Source organism: Oncorhynchus nerka, linkage group LG4, assembly GCF_034236695.1.
Source record: "Oncorhynchus nerka isolate Pitt River linkage group LG4, Oner_Uvic_2.0, whole genome shotgun sequence".
Classification (NCBI taxonomy): domain Eukaryota; kingdom Metazoa; phylum Chordata; class Actinopteri; order Salmoniformes; family Salmonidae; genus Oncorhynchus; species Oncorhynchus nerka.
This window is the reverse complement of record NC_088399.1, coordinates 44,853,300-44,874,177: the sequence shown is the minus strand read 5'-3', so window position 1 is coordinate 44,874,177 and position 20,878 is coordinate 44,853,300. Positions and strand designations below refer to the sequence as shown.

The following is a 20,878-nucleotide window of genomic DNA, read 5'->3' as shown; positions in this document are numbered from 1 at the left end:
AGGGTTATGGGGCCGCTATGAATAACACGAGACTACTGACTGATATATTTATTTAGGGGAGGCTGCAGTTACTCTGTCTGGACTATGGCACAGTGAACTACTAGGCTAATCAAAGCAGCTGAGGGAATTTCCCGTTCCACCTTAAATCTGGTTTGTTTGTGAAAAATATGGAGACGTTCTCTTTTTACGTGGAAGGGTGAAAGCCCCGCCCTGTGAACACTTGCAATGCACGAGTGAACTTCAACTGTCAAAAGTGGAGGACACATTAGCTTTTGAGCTGTGCGGTTTTCAATTATCAGCATCGCCTTTGTAAGTGATCGCACATCAATACGCTGTAGGTGTGATCGAGGCGAAATTTGTGCACAAAGCGCCGGAGTGCACGGAGGCTGACGATCGGGAGGGATAAAGAGTGTCGTCCTAGAAGTGAACAAGTTCTTGGTTGTTTTGGGGGGCCGATTGTTGCCAATATGTCCAGGAATCCCACATTTGTGAGTCCATTCCACAGACCCCACTGTTTGGCCGCTGCCGCCCAGGCAGGAAAAGCCAAACTCACCCACCCTGGCAAAGCCATTCTAGCAGGTAAGGATACATTCATTCATCTTTCCTTGTGTAGGCTGCTGATATTGCTTCAATAATTCAGGCAGCGTTCATTATAGCGTCTTGTTACGTTGTAACAATGCAAATCATTGTCACTGTGACAATGCAATATATTATACAGGACTTTCTTTTTACTTTTGTAGTGGCAGTCAGTTTGTAGCAAGATATTTCAACACTATTGCCTGCCTACTGTATAGAGCTTGCCATGGGAGGCAACGTGAACTTTGTTAGTGTAGTAAATCATTATTTAAGTCTACTAATCTATTCAGCATTATTTTCTTAATTTCTTCATGAACTACGTGTCCGTTGCTAGGGAGTAAGGCACATTTGATCACAATATAGCAACACAATTATGTGCTGTGCTCGACAGGGTGTCCAACCCGCCTCTAAAACGGCACCAGTGGCAAGTAAGTATCCAATGTGCTTTGGCATGAGATACTGTGTATCTGGTCATATGCCTTGTTTTTTTGTGACTGATGGGGGAGGTTTGTGATTCAAAAGTAACTAGTCACCCTTTGAGTGCATGTCTTCATGCACTGTGGAACTTGAGGAGTGGCATGAATCTGCAGCCTGCCTTGTGTGTGTGTGTGTGTGTGTGTGTGTGTGTGTGTGTGTGTGTGTGTGTGTGTGTGTGTGCTCGCACACATGGAGCTGCAATATGATAATTATTGAATGCATATGAGACTAGGAATACAAGGCAGTATTCAATTGTTTGGAAGAAAAAAATTGTCTGCAATGTCTATGCCTGGATTGTCTTCAAAAAAGTGCACACCTCATTTCAACTATAGTTCAGGAGGACTGGCTGCATCTGTTGAACTATCAATTTGCCCTTTTAACCTTTGATTCAACTTGTCTCTGTGTCTGTGTGAGCGATCTGTTATTCCTCTTGAAACCCAGACAAAAAATACCATGATTTGGGGGATTTTCACAAAATGTATTCCATAGCATGGTGCTTTGGAAGAAGGATTGTTTACATATATTTGACATTTGTATCTAAAAGCATAATAAAGAAATAATTAATAAAAGTTGGCATATTTATTACATTTTGGCCATACCCAGGCCTCCTTTAAGACTCCATATTGGCGCAACAAAGCTAAAATGTGTGTCATATGAAGCTTTACCGCTTGCTCTGTAATATGAGTAGTATACTGATTTCAATAGAAACGTCCTTACATAAATGTATTAGTATAGTAAAATAAACATGAATATATAAAATGTTTGACTTGGCAATTTAAAAAAATATATTGTTGAACATAATATACTTTTTGGCAGCGTTTCCCAAACTCGGTCATGGGGACCCCAAGGGGTGCACATTTTGGTTTTTGCCCTAGCACTACACAGCTGATTCAAGTCATCATCCAGCTTTGATTATTTGAATTAGCTGGGTAGGGCTAGGTCAAAAAACAAAATGTGTCCCCATGACCGAGTTTGGGAAACGCTGGTCTATGGGCATATTAAAGTTCCAGAGTGGGCAATGATAAAAGGAGGGCTGTGATTGGTTACATTGCCTACTATGACAATGTATTGAAAGATTTGCTGACTCAATTATGGTTTATTTTCCAATATTCATGTTTTTATATTTTGAAACATTCAAATTTAATGTAAGAACTACTATTACAGAGCAAGCCGTAAAGCTTCATATGACAATCTTGTTTGCTTTGTAGCATCTACACACAAAATATTATGGAGGCTTTGGTATGGCTAAAACTTAGGTTAATAACAGGTTATTTCTCAATTATGCTGTTAGATTAAAATGTGTCAACAATCCTTCCTCCAAAGGACCATTCTATGATTAACATTTTGTTAAAATCCTTCAAATCATGGTCGTTTTTTTTGTCTGGACAGATCACTCCTGTTCTACAAGGACACATGCTTTGCTCTAGTCGTCAGTTCCAGGGTGTGTAGAGTTAATTAGATGTGTCATAGTCCTTTTCTCTAGTAATTCCTGACCCCATGATCATACCAAAGCCCCCTTTCCCTTAGTCCAGCAGAGTGTGGTCATCATGGCTTATGAATGGGAGTTTGGCAGACACCTCTCACAGCACTGAGTGGGATGTGCCGGACACTGTAAAGCTAGGCTACAGAGGTACAAAATCCAAGCCAACCATGTCCTTGTGTTCCACAGCTGTGTAGAGGTTTGTAGCCCTAGTAAGGCGTGTCAAGGTTTGCATGCAGCCTGACGAGTAAGGTCCTTAGATGGAACCGTTGCTGCACGTGTATCCTTGAATGCAGTTGCGATACTTAGTTTGTCTCTTTTGGGACAATGCATGGCGCCGCATTATTGAGGGCATTCATGGTTGATAACTCGTTTGTTTGCGTAAATTGCTTCTGTATCTTGCTTCTTGCAAGAGTAACAAGTGAACACTGATCCATTCCAATTCCTTGATATAGTAGAACTATCCTCTCCTATCAGGTGATAGAAACCATTTGTCTGTCTCAGTTCTCTGGCACATGTTTCAGGCCTGTTTTCCCATGTCTATCAGCCTATCCTTGTCAAGCAACTACGCTTTCACCTGGAGTAAATTGTAAGCTAACAGGGCCTACTCATTTGCGCTCACAGGATAGATGAGAGCAATATGATGGATGTCTACCAGGAAGTGCTTTCACAATCAAACCAGATGAAGGAAAGGAGATGACAGGGAACCTATTACACTACCAGTGAGATTCACCCAGTAGTGTGAGTGCTTGACAGGGGGCTGAGGCCTGCAGTGCAGTACAGTGTTGTGTGCCTGAATCCATGAGCCATGATGACACAGCACAAACTGCACACACTTCTGAAGTTCAGAGAGTACACACACACACACACACACACACACTCCTGCACAGACACACTGCTTCACACACGGCACACATGCAGCTGGTTTACAACACCCTTTCACCAGACCGGGGGCGCATGCTGGCTGGTTGGGGGGGTTATAATTTACCTTCAATGATCACTCTTCAGTCCACTTTTTGAACTTGATTACCCCCCATAGAATGCAAAGCAATCTGATACCTAATAAAATGTGCTGTAAAATGAATTAGTAATGTTGTTGAGCATTATTATGGCACTCAACACACCCTCATCTACCCAGATGAAGTTATATCTTGCGAAACATGCAGTCGTTTGGCTTGCTTCTTATCTCTCAGGTTGTGTGCCTTTTTATAATTCCGCTGACAACTGCTTCCTTCACTGCTTCCTTAGAATAGTAGAGTAGGGAATGAATGACTGGCCTGTTATGAGGAAACAATTGGACATGTCTAATTATAAAACATCTTGCGTTTATGACAGGCACTGGGCAGAATTTCTAGCCTATTGTGTAATAACAAGATAATGAACATGAGCCTACTTGTGAGAAAAAAACGGACTCTTTAGGCAGCTTTTTGAAAAGGGGAAGAAAAATAATTCTGGGCTGGGCCTACTTCAGACAGACAACTCTCCCAACAAATCACGAGGTACACATGCCAGAAAGTGGTTTTAGGTGAAGCTAGTTTATGTAAACTAGCCACTTGCGAAATGCACTCATTAAAAAGAACCTCTCATCTCCATCTTGCTAGCTACTAGTTTGTTTTTTATTCAAGCAGTTAAGGAAGTGGCATAGTTCCTCTATACCAAACTAAAGTTTTCTGTTACATGCAGACTTGTTAAGCCGGAACATTTGGAAATTGTGGGAGGAAATCTGGATGTCTAGGGTTAGGGTGCTGTAGGTCATGTAGCTATTTGTTACATGCAATATGCTTTGTGGACTTCAACGGACAGAGGTTGCACTCCAGTTTTGTGATTAAACAAAGGTGTGGTTGAATTTATTCTAACACTGTGTCTTATTTCCTTGGCCTTCGTTCCTATGCCTTGCGACCGTGATATATAGGCCTAACAGGTTATAGAGCAAACAACGTAAGATTCTCAACACATACTTTTGCATATATAGTGTATGTGGACACCCCTTCAAATTAGAGGATTCAGCTATTTCAGCCACACCCGTTGCTGACAGGTATATAGAAATCGAGGACACCGCCATGCAGTCTCCATAGACATTGCCAGTAGAATGTCCTTACTGAAGAGCTCTGTGACTTTCAACGTGGCACCTTCATAGGATGCCACCTTTCCAACAAGTCAGTTATTGTGAAGTGGAAATGTCTAGGAGCAACAACGGCTCAGCTGCGAAGTGGTAGTCCACACAAGCTCACAGAATGGGACTGCCGAATGCTGACGCATGTAAAAATAGCCTGTCCTCAGTTGCAGCACTCACTACCGAGTTCCAAATTTCCTCTGGAAGTAACGTCGGCACAAGAACTGTTCCTCTGGAGCTTTATAAAATGGGTATCCATGGCCGAGCAGCCGCACACAAGCCTAAGATCACCATGTGCAATGCCAAGTGTTGGCTTGAGTGGTGTAAAGCTCGCTGCCATTAGACTCTGGAGCAGTGGAAGCGCGCTCTCTGGAGTGACGAATCACGCTAAACCATCTGGCAGTCTGACGGATGAATCTTGGATTGGCAAACGCCATGGGAACACTACCTGCCCCAATGCATAGTGCCAACTGTAAAGTTTGGTGGAGGAGGAATAATGGTCTGGGGCTATTTGTTCATGGTTCTGGCAAAGCCCCGTAGATTCAGTGAAGGGAAATCTTAACGCTAAGCATACATTGACATTCTAGATGATTCTGTGCTTCACAATTTGTGGCAACAGTTTGGGGAAGGCCCTTTCCTGTTTACAAAGCGAGGTCCATACAGAAATGGTTTGTCGAGATCGGTGTGGAAGAACTTGACTGAGCTGCACAGAGCTCTGACCTCAACCCTATCGAACACTTTTGAGATGAATTGGAACGCCGACTGCAAGCCAGGCCTAATCGTCCAACATCAGTGCCCGACCTCACTAATGCTCTTGTGGCTGAATGGAAGCAAGTCCCCGCAGCAATGTTCCAACATCTAGTGGAAAGCCTTTCAGAAGAGTGGATGCTGTTATAGCAGCAAAAGGGGAAACAACTCCATATTAATGCCCATGATTATGGAATGAGATGTTCGGCGAGCAGGTGTCCACATATTTTGTCATGTAGTGTAGGTTGTAATATGGCTTTTTTGGGGGGGGGGGGGTGATTATATATATATATATTATTATTTTTTTACCCACATGCCACTACTAAGAGGGACTAATTGTGTGTGTGCTTGTGGATAATGAAGTGTTGCATGACCATTCCTGTGTGGGACTGACCACCCTGCATGCTTGTGTGGAGAGGTGAAAGGCATGCTGAAGTCCAGAGCCTCAACAAATGTCTCTTTCAGAAGCATCAGCATGGGGTTGATGTTTAGACTCAACCAGGACGTTTCCCACACACACATTAGGGTCAGCTTTCCCCACTTCAAATCAAACAGATTTTCAAGTGGGGATTGTTCAGTTAACTGGTTAGAGATCTGTGGTTGAGCATGCTATGTTATCACATAACTGTTTGAGAACTTGGAAGACAGTTTGCTCAGCTCTTATGGAGTTGCCCCTTGACCCAAAGTTTGTTTGTTGCCAGAAACAAACTCTATCGGTTTATGACGACTCTGTGTGAGAGAGGCGTCCACATGCTTCTCAGCCGAAACAGTTTCGGTAGAGTTCGTGCATATTTTGTGACGTCTTTGTTCGTATGGACTTCGGTGAGGGTTTTTCGGCTGTTCGGGCTCACCACTTTTTTTTCTGGAGGCAAGCCGAAGTTTGGAGCCGAAGTCTACGCCCCTTCGTCGGTGATCAGTTAACAGTAGGGATTCTTCAATAAAGTTTCTGTTGTTATTCAACGAGAGACGACTCGTTTTCATTCACCAAACATCTTAGTTAGATGTAAAACTGCGCGAAAGATCTATTCGGCAAACACGTCAAAAATAAATTATAGATTTCTTGAGTTCTCTTAGATTAGTTATATATTAAGTGTATACTGGCTACGGCGACTCAAAATGGAGAAGCAGTACCTTTTCTCGTTTTTCAAGCAAAGGTATTTTAAGGGAGTAATGCGAGCACACTCGTTCGGCTAGCTGAGTTCCGAACTGAAACATTGCTTGACGTCTTAACTCTCTCTGTCAGTGGAATCACACCCCCACTGATCAGAGCAGAGGGGCGTAATCCTGTGGACAGAATCCCAGCTCAGCCAATCAGAGCCCTCTTTTCTGTTAGCCGTTCAACTGCAGATGTGTGGAGCTCCGGCTGTTAAGGTGGAACCAGGAGGTTACCGATAAAACTACAGTTACAGAGAAACTGATTAAGAGGACTTAAAAAATATAAAAATACATCTGTTTTTGAGACACTGATGATACTTTATTGTATTTTATTTGTGAACGTAGTAATAACGTTATACATAAAATGATGCCATCTATTCAGCCAGCAGAGAAGACACAAGCCTTTAACTGAACGTGTCTGTTGTTCCAGATGGAGCAGGGGGAATAGAGATCCGCCTAACGACCATAACTTTTCTGTCTCTCCCTTTCTCTCTCTAGGTGGTATTGCTGGAGGAATAGAGATCTGTATTACATTCCCTACAGAGTATGTGAAGACTCAGCTGCAGTTGGATGAGAAGGCCAACCCTCCCAGATATAAAGGCATCGGTGGGTATCTCAAATCAAGTGTTATTTGTCACATGCTTCAACAGGTGTAGATTAATAGTGAAATGCGTACTTACGGGTCCTTTTCCAACAATGCAGAGTTAAAGATTGTATTCATTTAAATAGAAAGTGACATGAGGAATAAATTCAATGAATAAAAATAATAAGTAAAACATTTTTGGGCTATATACAGGGAGTTCCAGTACCGAGTCGATGTGCATGGGTACGAGGTAATTGAGGTAGTATGTACAGTACCAGTCAAAAGTTAGGACACACCTACTCATTCAAGGGTTTTTCTTTATTTGTACTATTTTCGACATTGTAGAATAATAGTGAAGACATCAAAACTATGAAATAACACATATGGAATAATGTAGTAACCAAAAACAAATCAAAATAGACTTTAAATTCTTTAAAGTGCCTTGATGACAACTTTGCACACTCTTGGCATTCTCTCAACCAGCATCATGAGGAATGCTTTCCAACAGTCTTGATGGAGTTCCCACATGCTGAGCACTTGTTGGCTGCTTTTCTTTCACTCTGCGGTCCAACTCATCCCAAACCATCTCAGTTGGGATGAAGTTGGGTGATTGGAGGCCAGGTCATCTGATGCAGCACTCCATCACTCTCCTTCTTGGTCAAATAGCCCTTACACAGCCTGGAGGTGTGTTGGGTCATTGTCCTGTTGAAAAACAATTGATTATCCCACTGAGTGCAAACCAGATGGAATGTCGTATTGCTGCAGAATGTTGTAGTATATTTTGATTTGTTGAACACTTGTTTGATTACTACTTGATTCCATATGTGTTATTTAATAGCTTTGTTGTCTTCACTATTATTCCAGAATGTAAAAAATGGCACAAATAAAGAAACTCTTCAATGCGTAGGTGTGTCCAAACCTTTGACTGGTACTGTACATAGTAGGGGTAAAGTGACTAGGTTGCAGCAGTATACTGTATGTGGTGAGTGTTAAAGCGTGTGTGTGTGTGGCATCCTTATGCATGTGGGCGTATGTAGTGTGTGTATTGGGTTGTCAGTTTTAGTATGCGTGGGTAGAGTCCAGTGTGTGTGCATAGAGGTAGTGCAAAAAAGGGTCAATGCAGGTAGTCCTGGTAGCTGTTTGATTAGCTAATTTTCTGTCTTGTTTGCAGTCTCATGGCTTGGGGGTAGAAGCTGTTAACTTCTTATGGCTGGGGGCATTATTGAGTAGCTTGGATGAATAAGGTGCCCAGAGTAAACTGCCTGCTACTCAGTCCCAGTTGCTAATATCTGCATATTATTAGTATATTTGGACAGAAAACACTCTGAAGTTTCTAAAATTGTTTGAATGATGTCTGTGAGTATAACAGAAATCATATGGCAGGCAAAAACTTGAGAAAAAATCCAACCAGGAAGTGGGAAATCTGAGGTTGGTCGTTTTTCAACTCATTCCCTATTGAATATATAGTGGGATGTTGGTCATGTTGCACTTCCTAAGGCTTCCACTAGATGTCAACAGTCTTTAGAAACTTGTTTGAGGCTTCTACTGTAAAGGAGGGGCTCATATAAGGGCTCTTTGAGTCAGTGGTCTGGCAGATTGCCACAAGTTCCTTCGTGTGAGAGTTAGCTCGCGTTCCATTGCTTTTTTGAAGACAAAGGAATTTTCCGGTTGGAACATTTATTGAAGATTTATGTTAAAAACATCCTAAAGATTGATTCTATACATCGTTTGACATGTTTCTACAGACTGTAACGGAACTTTTTGACTCTTCGTCTGCAACTAGTGAACGTGCTTCGTGAGTTTTGGATTTGTTTACAGAACGCACTAACTAAAAGTAGCTATTTGGACATAAATGATGGACATTATCGAACAAAACAAACATTTATTGTGGAACTGGGATTCCTGGGAGTGCATTCTGATGAAGATCATCAAAGGTAAGTGAATATTTATAATGTTATTTCTGACCTCTGTTGACTGCACAATATGGCGAATGTATTTTTGGCTTCTTTGGTCTCTGAGCTCCGTACTCAGATTATTGCATGGTTTGCTTTTTCCGTAAAGCTTTTTTGAAATCTGACAGCGGTTACATTAAGGAGAAGTGTATCTAAAGTTCCATGCATAACACTTGTATTTTCATCAACATTTATTATGAGAATTTCTGTAAATTTCTGTAAATTGATGTGGCTCTCTGCAAAATCACCAGATGTTTTTGGAACTACTGAACGTAATGCGCCAATGTATACTGCGATTTAAAAAAATATATAAATATGAACTTTATCGAACAAAACATACATGTATTGTGTAACATGAAGTCCTATGAGTGTCATCTGATGAAGATCATCAAAGGTTAGTGATTAATTCTATCGCTATTTTTGATTTTTGTGACTCTTTGGCTGGAAAAATGGCTGTGTTTTTCTGTGACTTGGCTCTGACCTAACATAATAGTTTGTGGTGCTTTTGCCGTAAAGCCTATTTGAAATCAGACACTGTGGTGGGATTAAGAAGAAGTATATCTTTAAAATGGTGTGAAATACTTCTATGTTTGAGGAATTTTAATTATGGGATTTCTGTTGTTTTGAATTTGGCGCCCTGCACTTTCACTGGCTGTTGTCATATCGATCCCGTTAGCGGGATCTCAGCCCTAAGAAGTTTAAGGATCGTCTTGGTTCCAGACCTGGTGCACTGATACATCTTGCCAACAGTTGCCTCTAAACAGGAGAGGGAACTATTAGTTTTTTTGACAGCATCCCATTTGTTTTAAACAAAAACTTTCCATACATGTTTACCCATGGAAGAAGGTTAAAGTGACTTTTTGGACCCGACTGCCAAAACATTCAGTTGACCCATTTTGCATTGCCCACCCTACCATGAGACATCCATGTCTTCATCACTGGAAAAGATAAACGGTTGAGTTTGTTATAATTTAAAAGCTAAAAACAACAGGGTTGTCAAACTGTTTAATCATTTATTTTTCTAAATAGGAATTGTCAATTATCCAAAAACGCATTAACTTAGTCTTCTCATATTCGCATATTTTGTAGCTTAGACCATATTTTATTTACATCATCTGAGGTTTTTGTGTTGTGCCCGCCATTGTTGAGACACAACATGCTTTTGAATACTGTGTGGGTGTCAGCAGCTGTTTGCATGAGGCCTTTACAGTAGGCCTTACATGTCAGCTTAATAAAAAGCCTTGAGCAAGGGATCTGTAAATCAATAGGAGAGGTCCAAAGTGGAAATGTTTGTGTATTAAAACAGCGGCTCTATCAATCAAATTTATTTATAAAGCCCTTTTTACATCAGCCGATGTCACAAAGTTCTATACAGAAACCCAGCCTAAAACCCCAAATGGCAAGCAATGCCGATGTAGAAGCACAGTGGATAGGAAAAACTCCCTAGAAAGGGAGGAACCAGGCTCTGAGGGGTGGCCAGTCCTCTTCTGGCTGTGCCGGGTGGAGAATATAACAGTACATGGCCAAGATGTTCAAATGTTCATAGATGACCAGCAGGGTCTAATAATAATCACAGTGTGGTAGAGGGTGCAACAGGTCAGCACCTCAGGAGTAATTGTCAGTTGGCTTTTGAGAGAGCGAGAGAGCTCTTAAATTCACACTGGATAAGACAGGAGAAATACTCCAGATATAACAGACTGACCCTAGCCCCCCCGACACAAACTATTGCAGCATAATTACTGAAGGCTGAAACAGGAGGGGTCGGGAGACACTGTGTCCCTGTCCGACTATACCCCCGGACAGGGCCAACCAGGCAGGATATAATCAGACCCACTTTGCCGAAGTACAGCCCCCACACCACTACATTGCTAGTGAGTGCCAGCGCCTTTCCTGAGAATTTCAGAGCTTCCTCTGTGTGTGTGTGTGTGTGTGTGTGTGTGTGTTCAGCCTAGCTGTGTTATCTGTATGTTCAGAATCACTGAACTTTGGCCTGGAGTCTGTCTGAAACAACATGTTAGTCAGGCAGTACTGAGAGTTCACTCTCCTGGACTTAACTGTAGCTGCTAGCACCATGACTCTCACTAACAGTTTCCTGTACCCGTACAATGCACAATGCAAAGTTATTTGCTAAAATACTGTTGAATGTCCCACAGGTAACATGCACAAAACACCATGCAAAAAAACAACTCAAAAGTGATTTGAAATATCTGCAGTTGACTGTGTATGTTTTTGTGTCCTCTCTCATTCTGATTCTCTCTCCGTCTCTTCCTTACCCTCCCTGTAGTTGACTGTGTGAAGCAGACGGTAGACGGTCATGGGGTGAGAGGTCTATACAGAGGGCTCAGCTCACTGCTCTATGGCTCCATACCCAAAGCAGCTGTCAGGTACACACACACACACACACACTGTCCCTCTCTGCCTCATCCTCTGTCTCGGTCCATTTTCAATATGTCCCTGACATCCTCTCTCTCTATCAGGTTTGGTGTGTTTGAGTTCCTCAGTAATAAGATGCGTGATGAGAGTGGGAAGCTGGACAGTACCCGGGGTCTTCTCTGTGGGCTGGGGGCTGGAGTGGCTGAGGCTGTGGTGGTGGTCTGCCCCATGGAGACAGTCAAGGTGTGTGTCTTAAATGACTTAAGGAAATCTTAAACTGTTATCTGCATGTATCGGTGTGTGACATTACTAGTTTGAAAAAACAAAGGTCTGCATATAACTTGAATCTGTGTTGTCCTCTTGTCATTTCAGGTAAAGTTTATCCATGACCAATCGTCAGCCAACCCAAAGTACCGGGGATTCTTCCATGGAGTCAGGGAGATCGTCAGAACAGAAGGTATGGAAACGAGACAGACACTGTGTGTTTACTGCCACCCAATGTTCCCCCGAGACTGCTGCACAGAATAAATATCAGCCCACAGAGAGAAGCACGAGATTGAACTTCACTCAACTTTCTAGAGCAGTGGTCACCAACCGGTCGATCTCCAAGGCATTCCTAGTCGATCGGCAAACATTTCTGTAAAAAAAAAAAAACATAAAGCTGTTCCTATTTCTTTTTGTTGTCTGGGGCTGTTTGTAGGCGCACCCGAATCAGGTGAACTGCTGCCATTTTGAACCATTTCATGTGTCTGAAGGTACAAACTCTGCCTTCCCGGTGGGCCAGTAAGCTAATCAAGTGCTCTATAGGCCTACTGCTGGTAATCTGAGATTACAGTGTCTGCAGTAACGTAACAGGCATGAAAGGCTACAACAAAGTTGATACTGTGAGATTTCAAAACGTTTAAAACCGTGACTAGAGAGAGGCTGTCAACGAATACAGCAAAGAGCTGCTGTTTTTATGAGTGTGTTCATGTTTAAGTTCTTTTTCAGCACTGTCAACACTTTGTATTCAACAATTGTATAAGTCATAAAATATGCGTTCTTCCTATTTCAACTCATCGCTACAACAAGCACTGCAGCATAAATGAATGAGTAGGAAAATGTATGTATAGGCTTGCGTTGTTGTTATTATTAGCGGCTCAAATAATATTTCACTTTCTCTGTTCATAGGAGTAACAACTTGAATTTGTGTATGAGGCAAAAAATGATGTGGTGCGACTCGAGTTTCGCTATCAGCTGGAAGACTGTTTACCTTTTTGGTCAGTGTCAGCGGAGGGATGTTGAGGGGGACCCTCAGTCTGCTGCATTCTCTCTGCACTGAGACTGACCATTAGATGCAGGCACCATCAGCCCAGTAAAATAAAAAGTGAATTATTTAAATGTATGCTCACTCAGCTGTGACTCACAAGTAATACATCAAAGGATCTATTACCGGTGTGATCATATAGCCTACCTCCAAAAAATGGCCCGAACAGCAATGCATTGGCAGAGCAATTCAAGCAAAGCCAATATGTGGTGACAATTTATTGGGCCTATAGCTTACTGCACAAACCTCATTGCTACAGTACTGTTTTTAATTGGTTAATGATGCACAGATGTTACGAATCCCTTTTGGCCCGACAGTCTAGGGGGGATGGTAATGAGACCCGTAACATAACTCATGCAAATTATTATTGTGACAAAGTAAAAGTGTGCACGAAATAACCACGACAACAGAAATCTACCGTCAAACTCTAGGTTTATTTATAAACACACGGTAATGGGGGGAGCAGGAAAAGGGGCTGAGCTGGACCCAAGGAAAGAAACAATAAGTATTCAAAAACACCCCTAAGCTAGACTAGCCTACTTTAATAACAGCTAACTAACTAACAAAAAATACAGTGGGTGGTCCGCCCAGTTCTAACTAGTGTATTTAACAAAGTTCACCTACGGGTAGTGTATGCCCATGGGCGACTTGTCTTGGTTTCCCCCTTTTCCCACCAGCAACAAAAAACAATACTCACAGGTGATGACAAAGTGCTATGAGGTGCTTAAACAAAAGAGAGGTTAAGACACAAAGCGAGAGTGAAACACAGAGACCTACAGACATGGCATTTACAGAGAGATTGAGCTCTAGAACAAACAAATGATGGGGTTTTTAAACCATGGGGAAGGAACTGTGATGGGGTAGGAAATAGGAGGAGGTGTGTCTTCTGATTGATGATTGATTGTTGACTGATTGGGGAGTGATGATTTTCACCTGTGAGGGGAGAAGGAGAGAAAAGAAACACACACAGGATACACACAGGATAACTGTATCCGTAACAACAGACTTATGTTTCTTTAAGTCATGTTTAAAAAGAAATCTGAGCGGTAGATCTTGGCTTGCGTTTTGACTCAAAGTGATCTTGACAAGGAAAAGTTTTGTGACCACTGTTCTAGAGTTTTCCCTGTTAACCTTATCAATATTTTCCTTTACTGTGGCAATTGTGATTAAATCAATGCAATATTAGCCACTTTCAATGCAACATACCAAAACAAACAATACAAGAGATTTTGTTGTAGGCAGAACGCATCGGAGTAGGATTCTATTGCATTGACATGCACGACTCGGCCCGTACTCTAAACAGACCGGTGTGGCATAAACAATCAGAGCTGCAGTAGGCATATATGCAAATAGACCATTGCCATATATGGATCTGTGCAATTAGACCATTGCCATATATGGATCTGTGCAATTTACTTTAAACTGGACTGTGTTTACAGCATGAACGGTCGTGAGTAGATGAGCTTGTTTTGAGATCCAAGCAAGAGCTGCATGTAGCCACGTGTGCACATTGGCTGCTAGTGTAAGTTGAATGATAGAACAGCTATTTCCATGTTAAAATGTTATGGATGCATTTTCTCCATTGTTTTGATAGGCCACTCTGGTAGACCTACATTATTATCAAATAGTCACAGCAGCCTACTTGGCCAGTTAAAGCAGGTACAGCCTCAGTGTTCACAGTAAATGCGTGCTGGAAGTTGCACAGAATTTTCACAACGTTCAAGTTTGTGCTCAGTGCCTCGTTTTTTTTGAGGGAACATTGCTGCCACCTGAACCACAGAAAGAAGAGAGGGTGTGGTGTCTACAGACCCATCATGTAGCTGTTGGAGTGTCCGTGTGTGAGTGAGTATGTAGAGTCCTGTGAGTGTGCAGAGTCGGTGTAAAAATAAAAGGATCAATGCAGATGGTCCGTATAGCCATTTTGTTAGCTGTCTTATGTCTTGGGGAAAGAAGCTGTTCAGGAGCCTGTTTGTGTCAGACTTGATGCTCTGGTACCGCTTGCCGTACGAAACCAAAGAGAACAGTCTATGGCTTTGGTAGCCGAAGTTAAAATAATAATAATAATCTGGGCATTCCTTTCACACCGCCTGATATAGTCCTGGATGGTAGGGAGCTCAGCTCCAGTGATGTACTGGGCTGTCCACACCATCCTCTGTAGCGCCATGCGTTCGTGGGTGTTGCAGTGATGCAGCCAGTCAAGATGCTTTCAATGGTGCAGCTCTAGAACTTGAGGATTTGAGTGCCCATTACACATCTTTTCAACCTCTTGAGGGGTTCGTCACGACTGCAAGTGTGTGTGGACCATTTTAAACTCTTGACCCGCTCCATTCCAGCCCTGCCGATTTCCCCCCTTCCCCTTTGCCGTAGTCCTCAATCAGCTCCTTGGTATTACTGACGTTGAGGAAGAGGTTGTTTTCCTGGAACCACACTGCCAGGTCACTGCCGACCTCCCTGTAGGCTGTCTCATCATCGCCGGTGATCAGGCCTATCACTGTTGGAGTCGAGCTTGGCCACACAGTTGTGGGTGAACAGGGAGTACAGAAGGGGACTAAGCACACACCCCTGTGGGGCCCCCATGTTGAGGATCAGCGTGGCAGATGTTGTTGCCTACCCTCACCACCTGGGGTTGACCCGTCAGGAAGTCCAGGATCCAGTTGCAGAGGGAGGTGTTCAGTCTCAGGGTCCTAAACTTGGTGACGAGCTTGGAGGGGACTATTGTGTTGAACGTTGAGCTATAGTCAATTATCAGCATTCTCACATAGGTATGGCTCTTATCTCGGTGCGTGAGGGCAGCGTGGAGTGCAATAGAGATTGCATCATCTGTGGATCTGTTAGGGCGGTATGCAAATTGATTGGGTCTTGGGTTTCTGGGATAATGGTGTTGTGAGCCATGACCAGCCTTTCGAAGCACTTCATGGTTACAGACGTGAGTGCTACGGGTCGGTTGTTGGTCTTGGGCAGAGGCACTATGGTGGTCTGCTTGAAACATGTTGGTATTACAGACTCGGAGAGGTTGAAAATGTCAGGGAAGACACTTGCCAGTTGGTCAGCAGTTGCCAGTTGGTCAGCATGCACTGAGTACATGTCCTGGTAATCCGTCTGGCTTTGTGAATGTTGACCTGTTTAAACGTCTTATACACATTGGCTGCGGAGAGCGTGATCACACAGTCGTCTGGAACAGCTGATGCTCTCATGCATGTTTCAGTGTTACTTGCCTCAAAGCAAGCATAGAAGTAGTTTAGCTCATCTGGTAGGTTCGTGTCACTGGGCAGGTCTCTGCTGTGCTCCCCTTTTGTAGTCTGTAATAGTCTGCAAGTCCTGCAATGAGCGTCGGAGCCAGTGTAGTACGAGTCGATCTTAGTCCTGTATTGATGCTTTTCCTTTTTTATGGTTCGTCTGAGGGCATAGTGGGATTTCTTATATGCTTCCGGGTTAGAGTCCCGCTCCTTGAAATCGGCATCTCTACTCTTTAGCTCAGTGCGGATGTTGCCTGTAATCCATGGCTTCTGGTTGGGGCATGTACGTACAGGCACTGGGGATGATGTCATCAATGCACTTATTGATGAAGCGAGTGACTGATGTGGTTTAATCCTCAATGCCATCGGAAGAATCCCGGAACATATTCCAGCCTGTGCTAGCAAAACAGTCCTTTATCTTAGCATCTGCTTCATCCGACCACTGGTGCTTTCTGCTTTAATTTTTGCTTGTAAGCAGGAATCAGGAGGATCGAATTACGGTCAGATTTGCCAAATGGAGGGAGAGCTTTGTACTTGTCTCTGAGTGTGGAGTGAAGATGGTCTAGAGTTTTCTTAAATTAATTTTTTAAAATTGTATTCCTCTGGTTGCACTTAACATGCTGGTTGAAATTTGGTCAAATGGATTTAGGTTTCCCTGCATTAAAGTCCCTGGTCACTAGGAGCGTCACCTGGATGAGCGTTTCCTGTTTGCTTATGGCGGTATACAGCACATTGAGTGCGGTCTTAGTTCCAGCATCGGTGGTATGGTGGTATGCAGACAGCTGCGGAAAATACAGAGAAACTCTAGGTAGATAGTGTGGTCTACAGCTTATCATGAGATGCTCTACCTCAGGCTAGCAAAATCTTGAGACTTCCTCAGATATTGTGCAAAAGCTGTTGTTTACAAATATACATAGGCAGCCACTCCTTGTCTTACCAGAGGCTGCTGTTCTATCCTTTCGATACAGTGTAAAACCCACCAGCTATATGATTTTCATGTCGTCGTTCAGCCACGACTCGGTGAAACATAAGATAATACAGTTTAATGTCCCATTGGTAGTGTAATCTTGCTCGTAGGTCATCTATTTTTTTTTTTCAATAATTGCATGTTTGCCAATTATAACGGATGGCAGTGTAGTTTCACTTGCTCGCCTACGAATTCTCAGAAGGCAGCCCGACCTGTGTGTTGATGTGTTATCTATGTCTCCTCTAGGCCTGAGGGGGACGTACCAGGGTCTGACAGCCACGGTACTGAAACAGGGATCCAACCAGGCCATCCGCTTCTACGTCATGACATCTCTAAGGAACTGGTACAAAGGTGTGTGTGTGATCAACTGAGTTTGAACCCTTCTCTCCTGTGTGTGTGTGTGTGTGTGTGTGTGTTTATCCAGAGTGTCTCACTGCTCTGTCTCTCTCTCTGTTCCCTAGGTGAAGATCCCAACAAGGCCATTAACCCTCTGGTCACGGGAGCATTCGGAGCCTTCGCTGGAGCTGTCAGTGTGTTTGGAAACACTCCTCTGGATGTCATCAAAACCAGGATGCAGGTACACACCACCATTATTAATGACCTGGTCACTTGCAGTGAATTGAGTCTCTTTTACTTTACTTTTTTTTACTATACAATTGTTTCGTTAGTTAAACCCTGTCCCTCTCTCTACTAACAGGGTCTAGAGGCTCACAAGTACAAAAGCACCCTGGACTGTGCCGTCAAGATCATGAAGCATGAGGGACCTAAAGCGTAAGTGTCTCTGTACACACTAACTTTGACCTCCTGTCTCATTTTCATCGATTTGTATCAGATATAATTGTATTGATCCTGTCTGCTCTTTGCCTCCTTCCTTCATTATTTCCTCTCTCCCCAGGTTCTATAAGGGTACAGTCCCCAGGCTGGGCAGGGTGTGTATGGACGTAGCCATCGTCTTCATAATCTACGAGGAGGTGGTGAAGGTCCTTAACAAAGTCTGGAAGACGGACTGAGATCATGTTTCCGTGACAACCAGCGGAGTGGAGAACCCCCGGCAGGGCGGGGCTATGGCCTGATTCCAAACCCAATCCCTCTGCCCTATCCTTAGGTTATCCATGACTTGCTACCTCCTTACATATCTGATATGGCTAGTTATATTTCATTACAAAAAAGTTGTTCTCTGTCCCCTGCCATTGTTTGCTTTAGTCAGTTGGAATTAAATGCAGCCATGATAAGTCTAAACAATCTGGGGATGAGTGCACTTCGCCTATTATCCTATTGTTTATACCTACATCCTCTGTTCTTCTTTATATCCACAGGGGGGAGTGAGCAAGGGCACATGGGTAGGGTGAGGGATTTGGCCTATATGACTGGAATAATGGGAACACTGTATCATTCCAGAGCAGTGTCTTAGACTGACAGTGCTTCAGTTCACTAATTGCTATTATTAACATCTTATGTTGTACATTAATCAAAGATGAAACAATACTTATAGCTAAAACCCAATATAATGTGATGTAAATCAAAGGAAAAAACTTGAAATGAGAGGGGAGGATCAAAGGCTTTTAACTCCAAAGACCATGTTGTATATTTAACACGATGGTGTGACCCAGTGAAATGGGTCTGGTAGAGATGTGGAGGCTGTCGTTCATACACATGATAGCACTACAACAGACATGCCTGTTCACGTGTCACATGGGTGTTGTTTTCCAGGTTTAATGCAGGTCTGAAATGTAGCTGCTTTACATACCTGATTGCAATTGCAACACAATGCCTTATATATCATTATATTCAGAGATATCTTTATGGTAGAACGCTACTATATGTACAGTGCCTTGAAAAAGTATTTGCCCCCTTTCTGAGTTTCTCTATTTTTGCATATTTTAATACTGAATGTTATCAGATCTTCAACCAAAAGGGAACCTGAGTTTACAAATAACAAAAAAGATATACTTAATTTTTTTATTTAACATTTTGCTTACTGGGACTTCTAATTTTGAGAGGGGCAGCATTCCGCAGTAAGAACCTTACACCAACGGTCAATCATAGGAGTCTAGGTGTCATTTAGATTTTGGCCACCAGAGGCAGCAGGGGTTCAAACTGGATAACCCAGTTCCAACATTTTAATATAAAAATTGATTTTATCAAACAAAACTATGCTACATCTTATCTCTTGGACCTTCAGTATGACAAATCAGAGCAAGATTACTGAATCTTCAGAGGTGAATGTATCAAACCAGTTGCTGTGATAAGTGTTTTGTTGTTGTGCACTCAATAAATAGCATGCTATTTTTTTTACTGTAATAGCTACTGTAAATTGGACACTGCAGTTAGATTTACAATAATTTAAGTGTTCTGCCCATATAAGACATGTCTATGTCCTGGAAAGTTGGCTGTTGTCATTCTAGTCACATTAGCTCACGTTAGCAACAACTGTCCCAGTTTAGGGACACCGATCCCATAGAGGTTAAAGCAGTTCTGCATGGAAGAGTGGGCCAAAATTCCTCCACAGCGACGTGAGAGACTGATCAAGAACTACAGGAAATGTTTGGTTGAAGTTATTGCAGCTAAAGCTGGCACAACCAGTTATTGAGTGTAAGGGGGCAATTACTTTTTCACAGAGGGGCATTCAGTGTTGCAGCATAATTTTGTTCATGAAATAAGTAAGTGATTGTTGTTATTTGTTCACTCAGATTCCCTTTATCTTGTATTAGGTTTTTGGTTGAAGACCTGATAACATTCAGTAAAATTAGAAAGGGAGCAAATACTTTTTCACAGCACTGTATGTAGTAGTATAATATTAATTGTTCAAATAAGAACTCAGTTTTGAATTACAACCCATTCTTATTCTATGGTTGTCTTGAATTACAACCCATTCTTATTCTATGGTTGTCATAACCCTGTTTTGGCATAGAATTAAGAATGAGAATCCTAATTAAATAGTATTTTTAATAGGATTTCTATGTTTTTTGGTGTCTGTCGACTACAGAGATGAACATGTTGTACCGTATACTCAGACATTCTGCAGAATGAACCAAAACTTTTCAAGTGAATTACATAAAAACTGACCAAGATTGAGATGGTGAGGGACTTTGCAGTTGTAAATGTGAAACGTCAGAAATATATTTACATAGTGATTGTTTGTGCCTGCAAATGTAGTTTATGATGGTTTTAGAAATCTGGTGTAACATCTCTAGTGCTACTAATGTCTAAAATTGAAATGATTCATGTTGCATGTCTTAGCTGGGTCAGTTTTTCCTCACTGAGTTACAGTATGATACAATAACACCTAATCATTGTTTTTAAAGTGTTAATTTGATATAGACAGTAACAGTAATGATGCCTTGCTGAGATGTTTATCAAATCTACTGGTACTAGTTGACAGTATAGCTTACCAGATCATCTTTGTAATGCAGCCTTGCATAATTCAATGTGAGGAGATATTGCCTGGTAATGTTACCTGGCAGTTATCGAGTAGGTATAAATGCCCTTGGATTTACAATTAGTTCACACATATTTTCTTGGTAGTGTTAGTGGATGGGGTGGGGACACCAATTTTTATTTAAGATGTCTAGATGTATCCTTTTGCAAAACCTAATAGACATTTTTAATGAAACAATACATTTGCCACTGTCATGGTCTCGGCATCTATTTTTTATGCTAAAAGACAAGATCTTATGTAAGCATGTTTTATTGAAAGACCATGCACAGCCATTGCAGATTGTACTGCCTGAGAGACATTTGTAACATTTGCGTTTGGGATTTTGAATATGCCATGTGTGCATTAAAGAGTGTAAAGGATTGTATACAAGATGATTGAGTCTGTTTTGCGGTGATTTTTAAAGTGTTTTGGGCATCTTACAACTGAAGTATTGTTTGCAGACCATAATACCATAGAATAAGATAACAGGAGTAG

General features: G+C 42.2%; 1 protein-coding gene across 1 annotated transcript; it reads left to right on the top strand.

The window, feature by feature from the left end:
• The first annotated feature begins 202 nt into the window (after window positions 1-202).
• On the top strand, window positions 203-20,775 carry slc25a1b (slc25a1 solute carrier family 25 member 1b). The gene is made up of 9 exons (XM_029655819.2): window positions 203-579; window positions 7,047-7,154; window positions 11,368-11,467; window positions 11,561-11,699; window positions 11,829-11,913; window positions 17,212-17,316; window positions 17,427-17,542; window positions 17,663-17,736; window positions 17,861-20,775. Exons 1-9 carry the CDS (start codon window positions 468-470, stop codon window positions 17,973-17,975), a joined length of 954 nt encoding a protein of 317 aa, XP_029511679.1. The 5' UTR covers window positions 203-467; the 3' UTR covers window positions 17,976-20,775.
• The last annotated feature ends 103 nt before the right edge of the window (window positions 20,776-20,878 follow it).

What these genes read in the sequence shown, in the direction of transcription:
- slc25a1b (XM_029655819.2), top strand. Translation starts at nt 468, where the DNA reads ATGTCCAGGAATCCCACATTTGTGAGTCCATTCCACAGACCCCACTGT. An exon ending in TCCCAGATATAAAGGCATCG is followed by an intron (nt 7,155 to 11,367) that starts GTGGGTATCTCA and finishes CCCTCCCTGTAG; the next exon opens with TTGACTGTGTGAAGCAGACG. An exon ending in TCATCAAAACCAGGATGCAG is followed by an intron (nt 17,543 to 17,662) that starts GTACACACCACC and finishes CTCTACTAACAG; the next exon opens with GGTCTAGAGGCTCACAAGTA.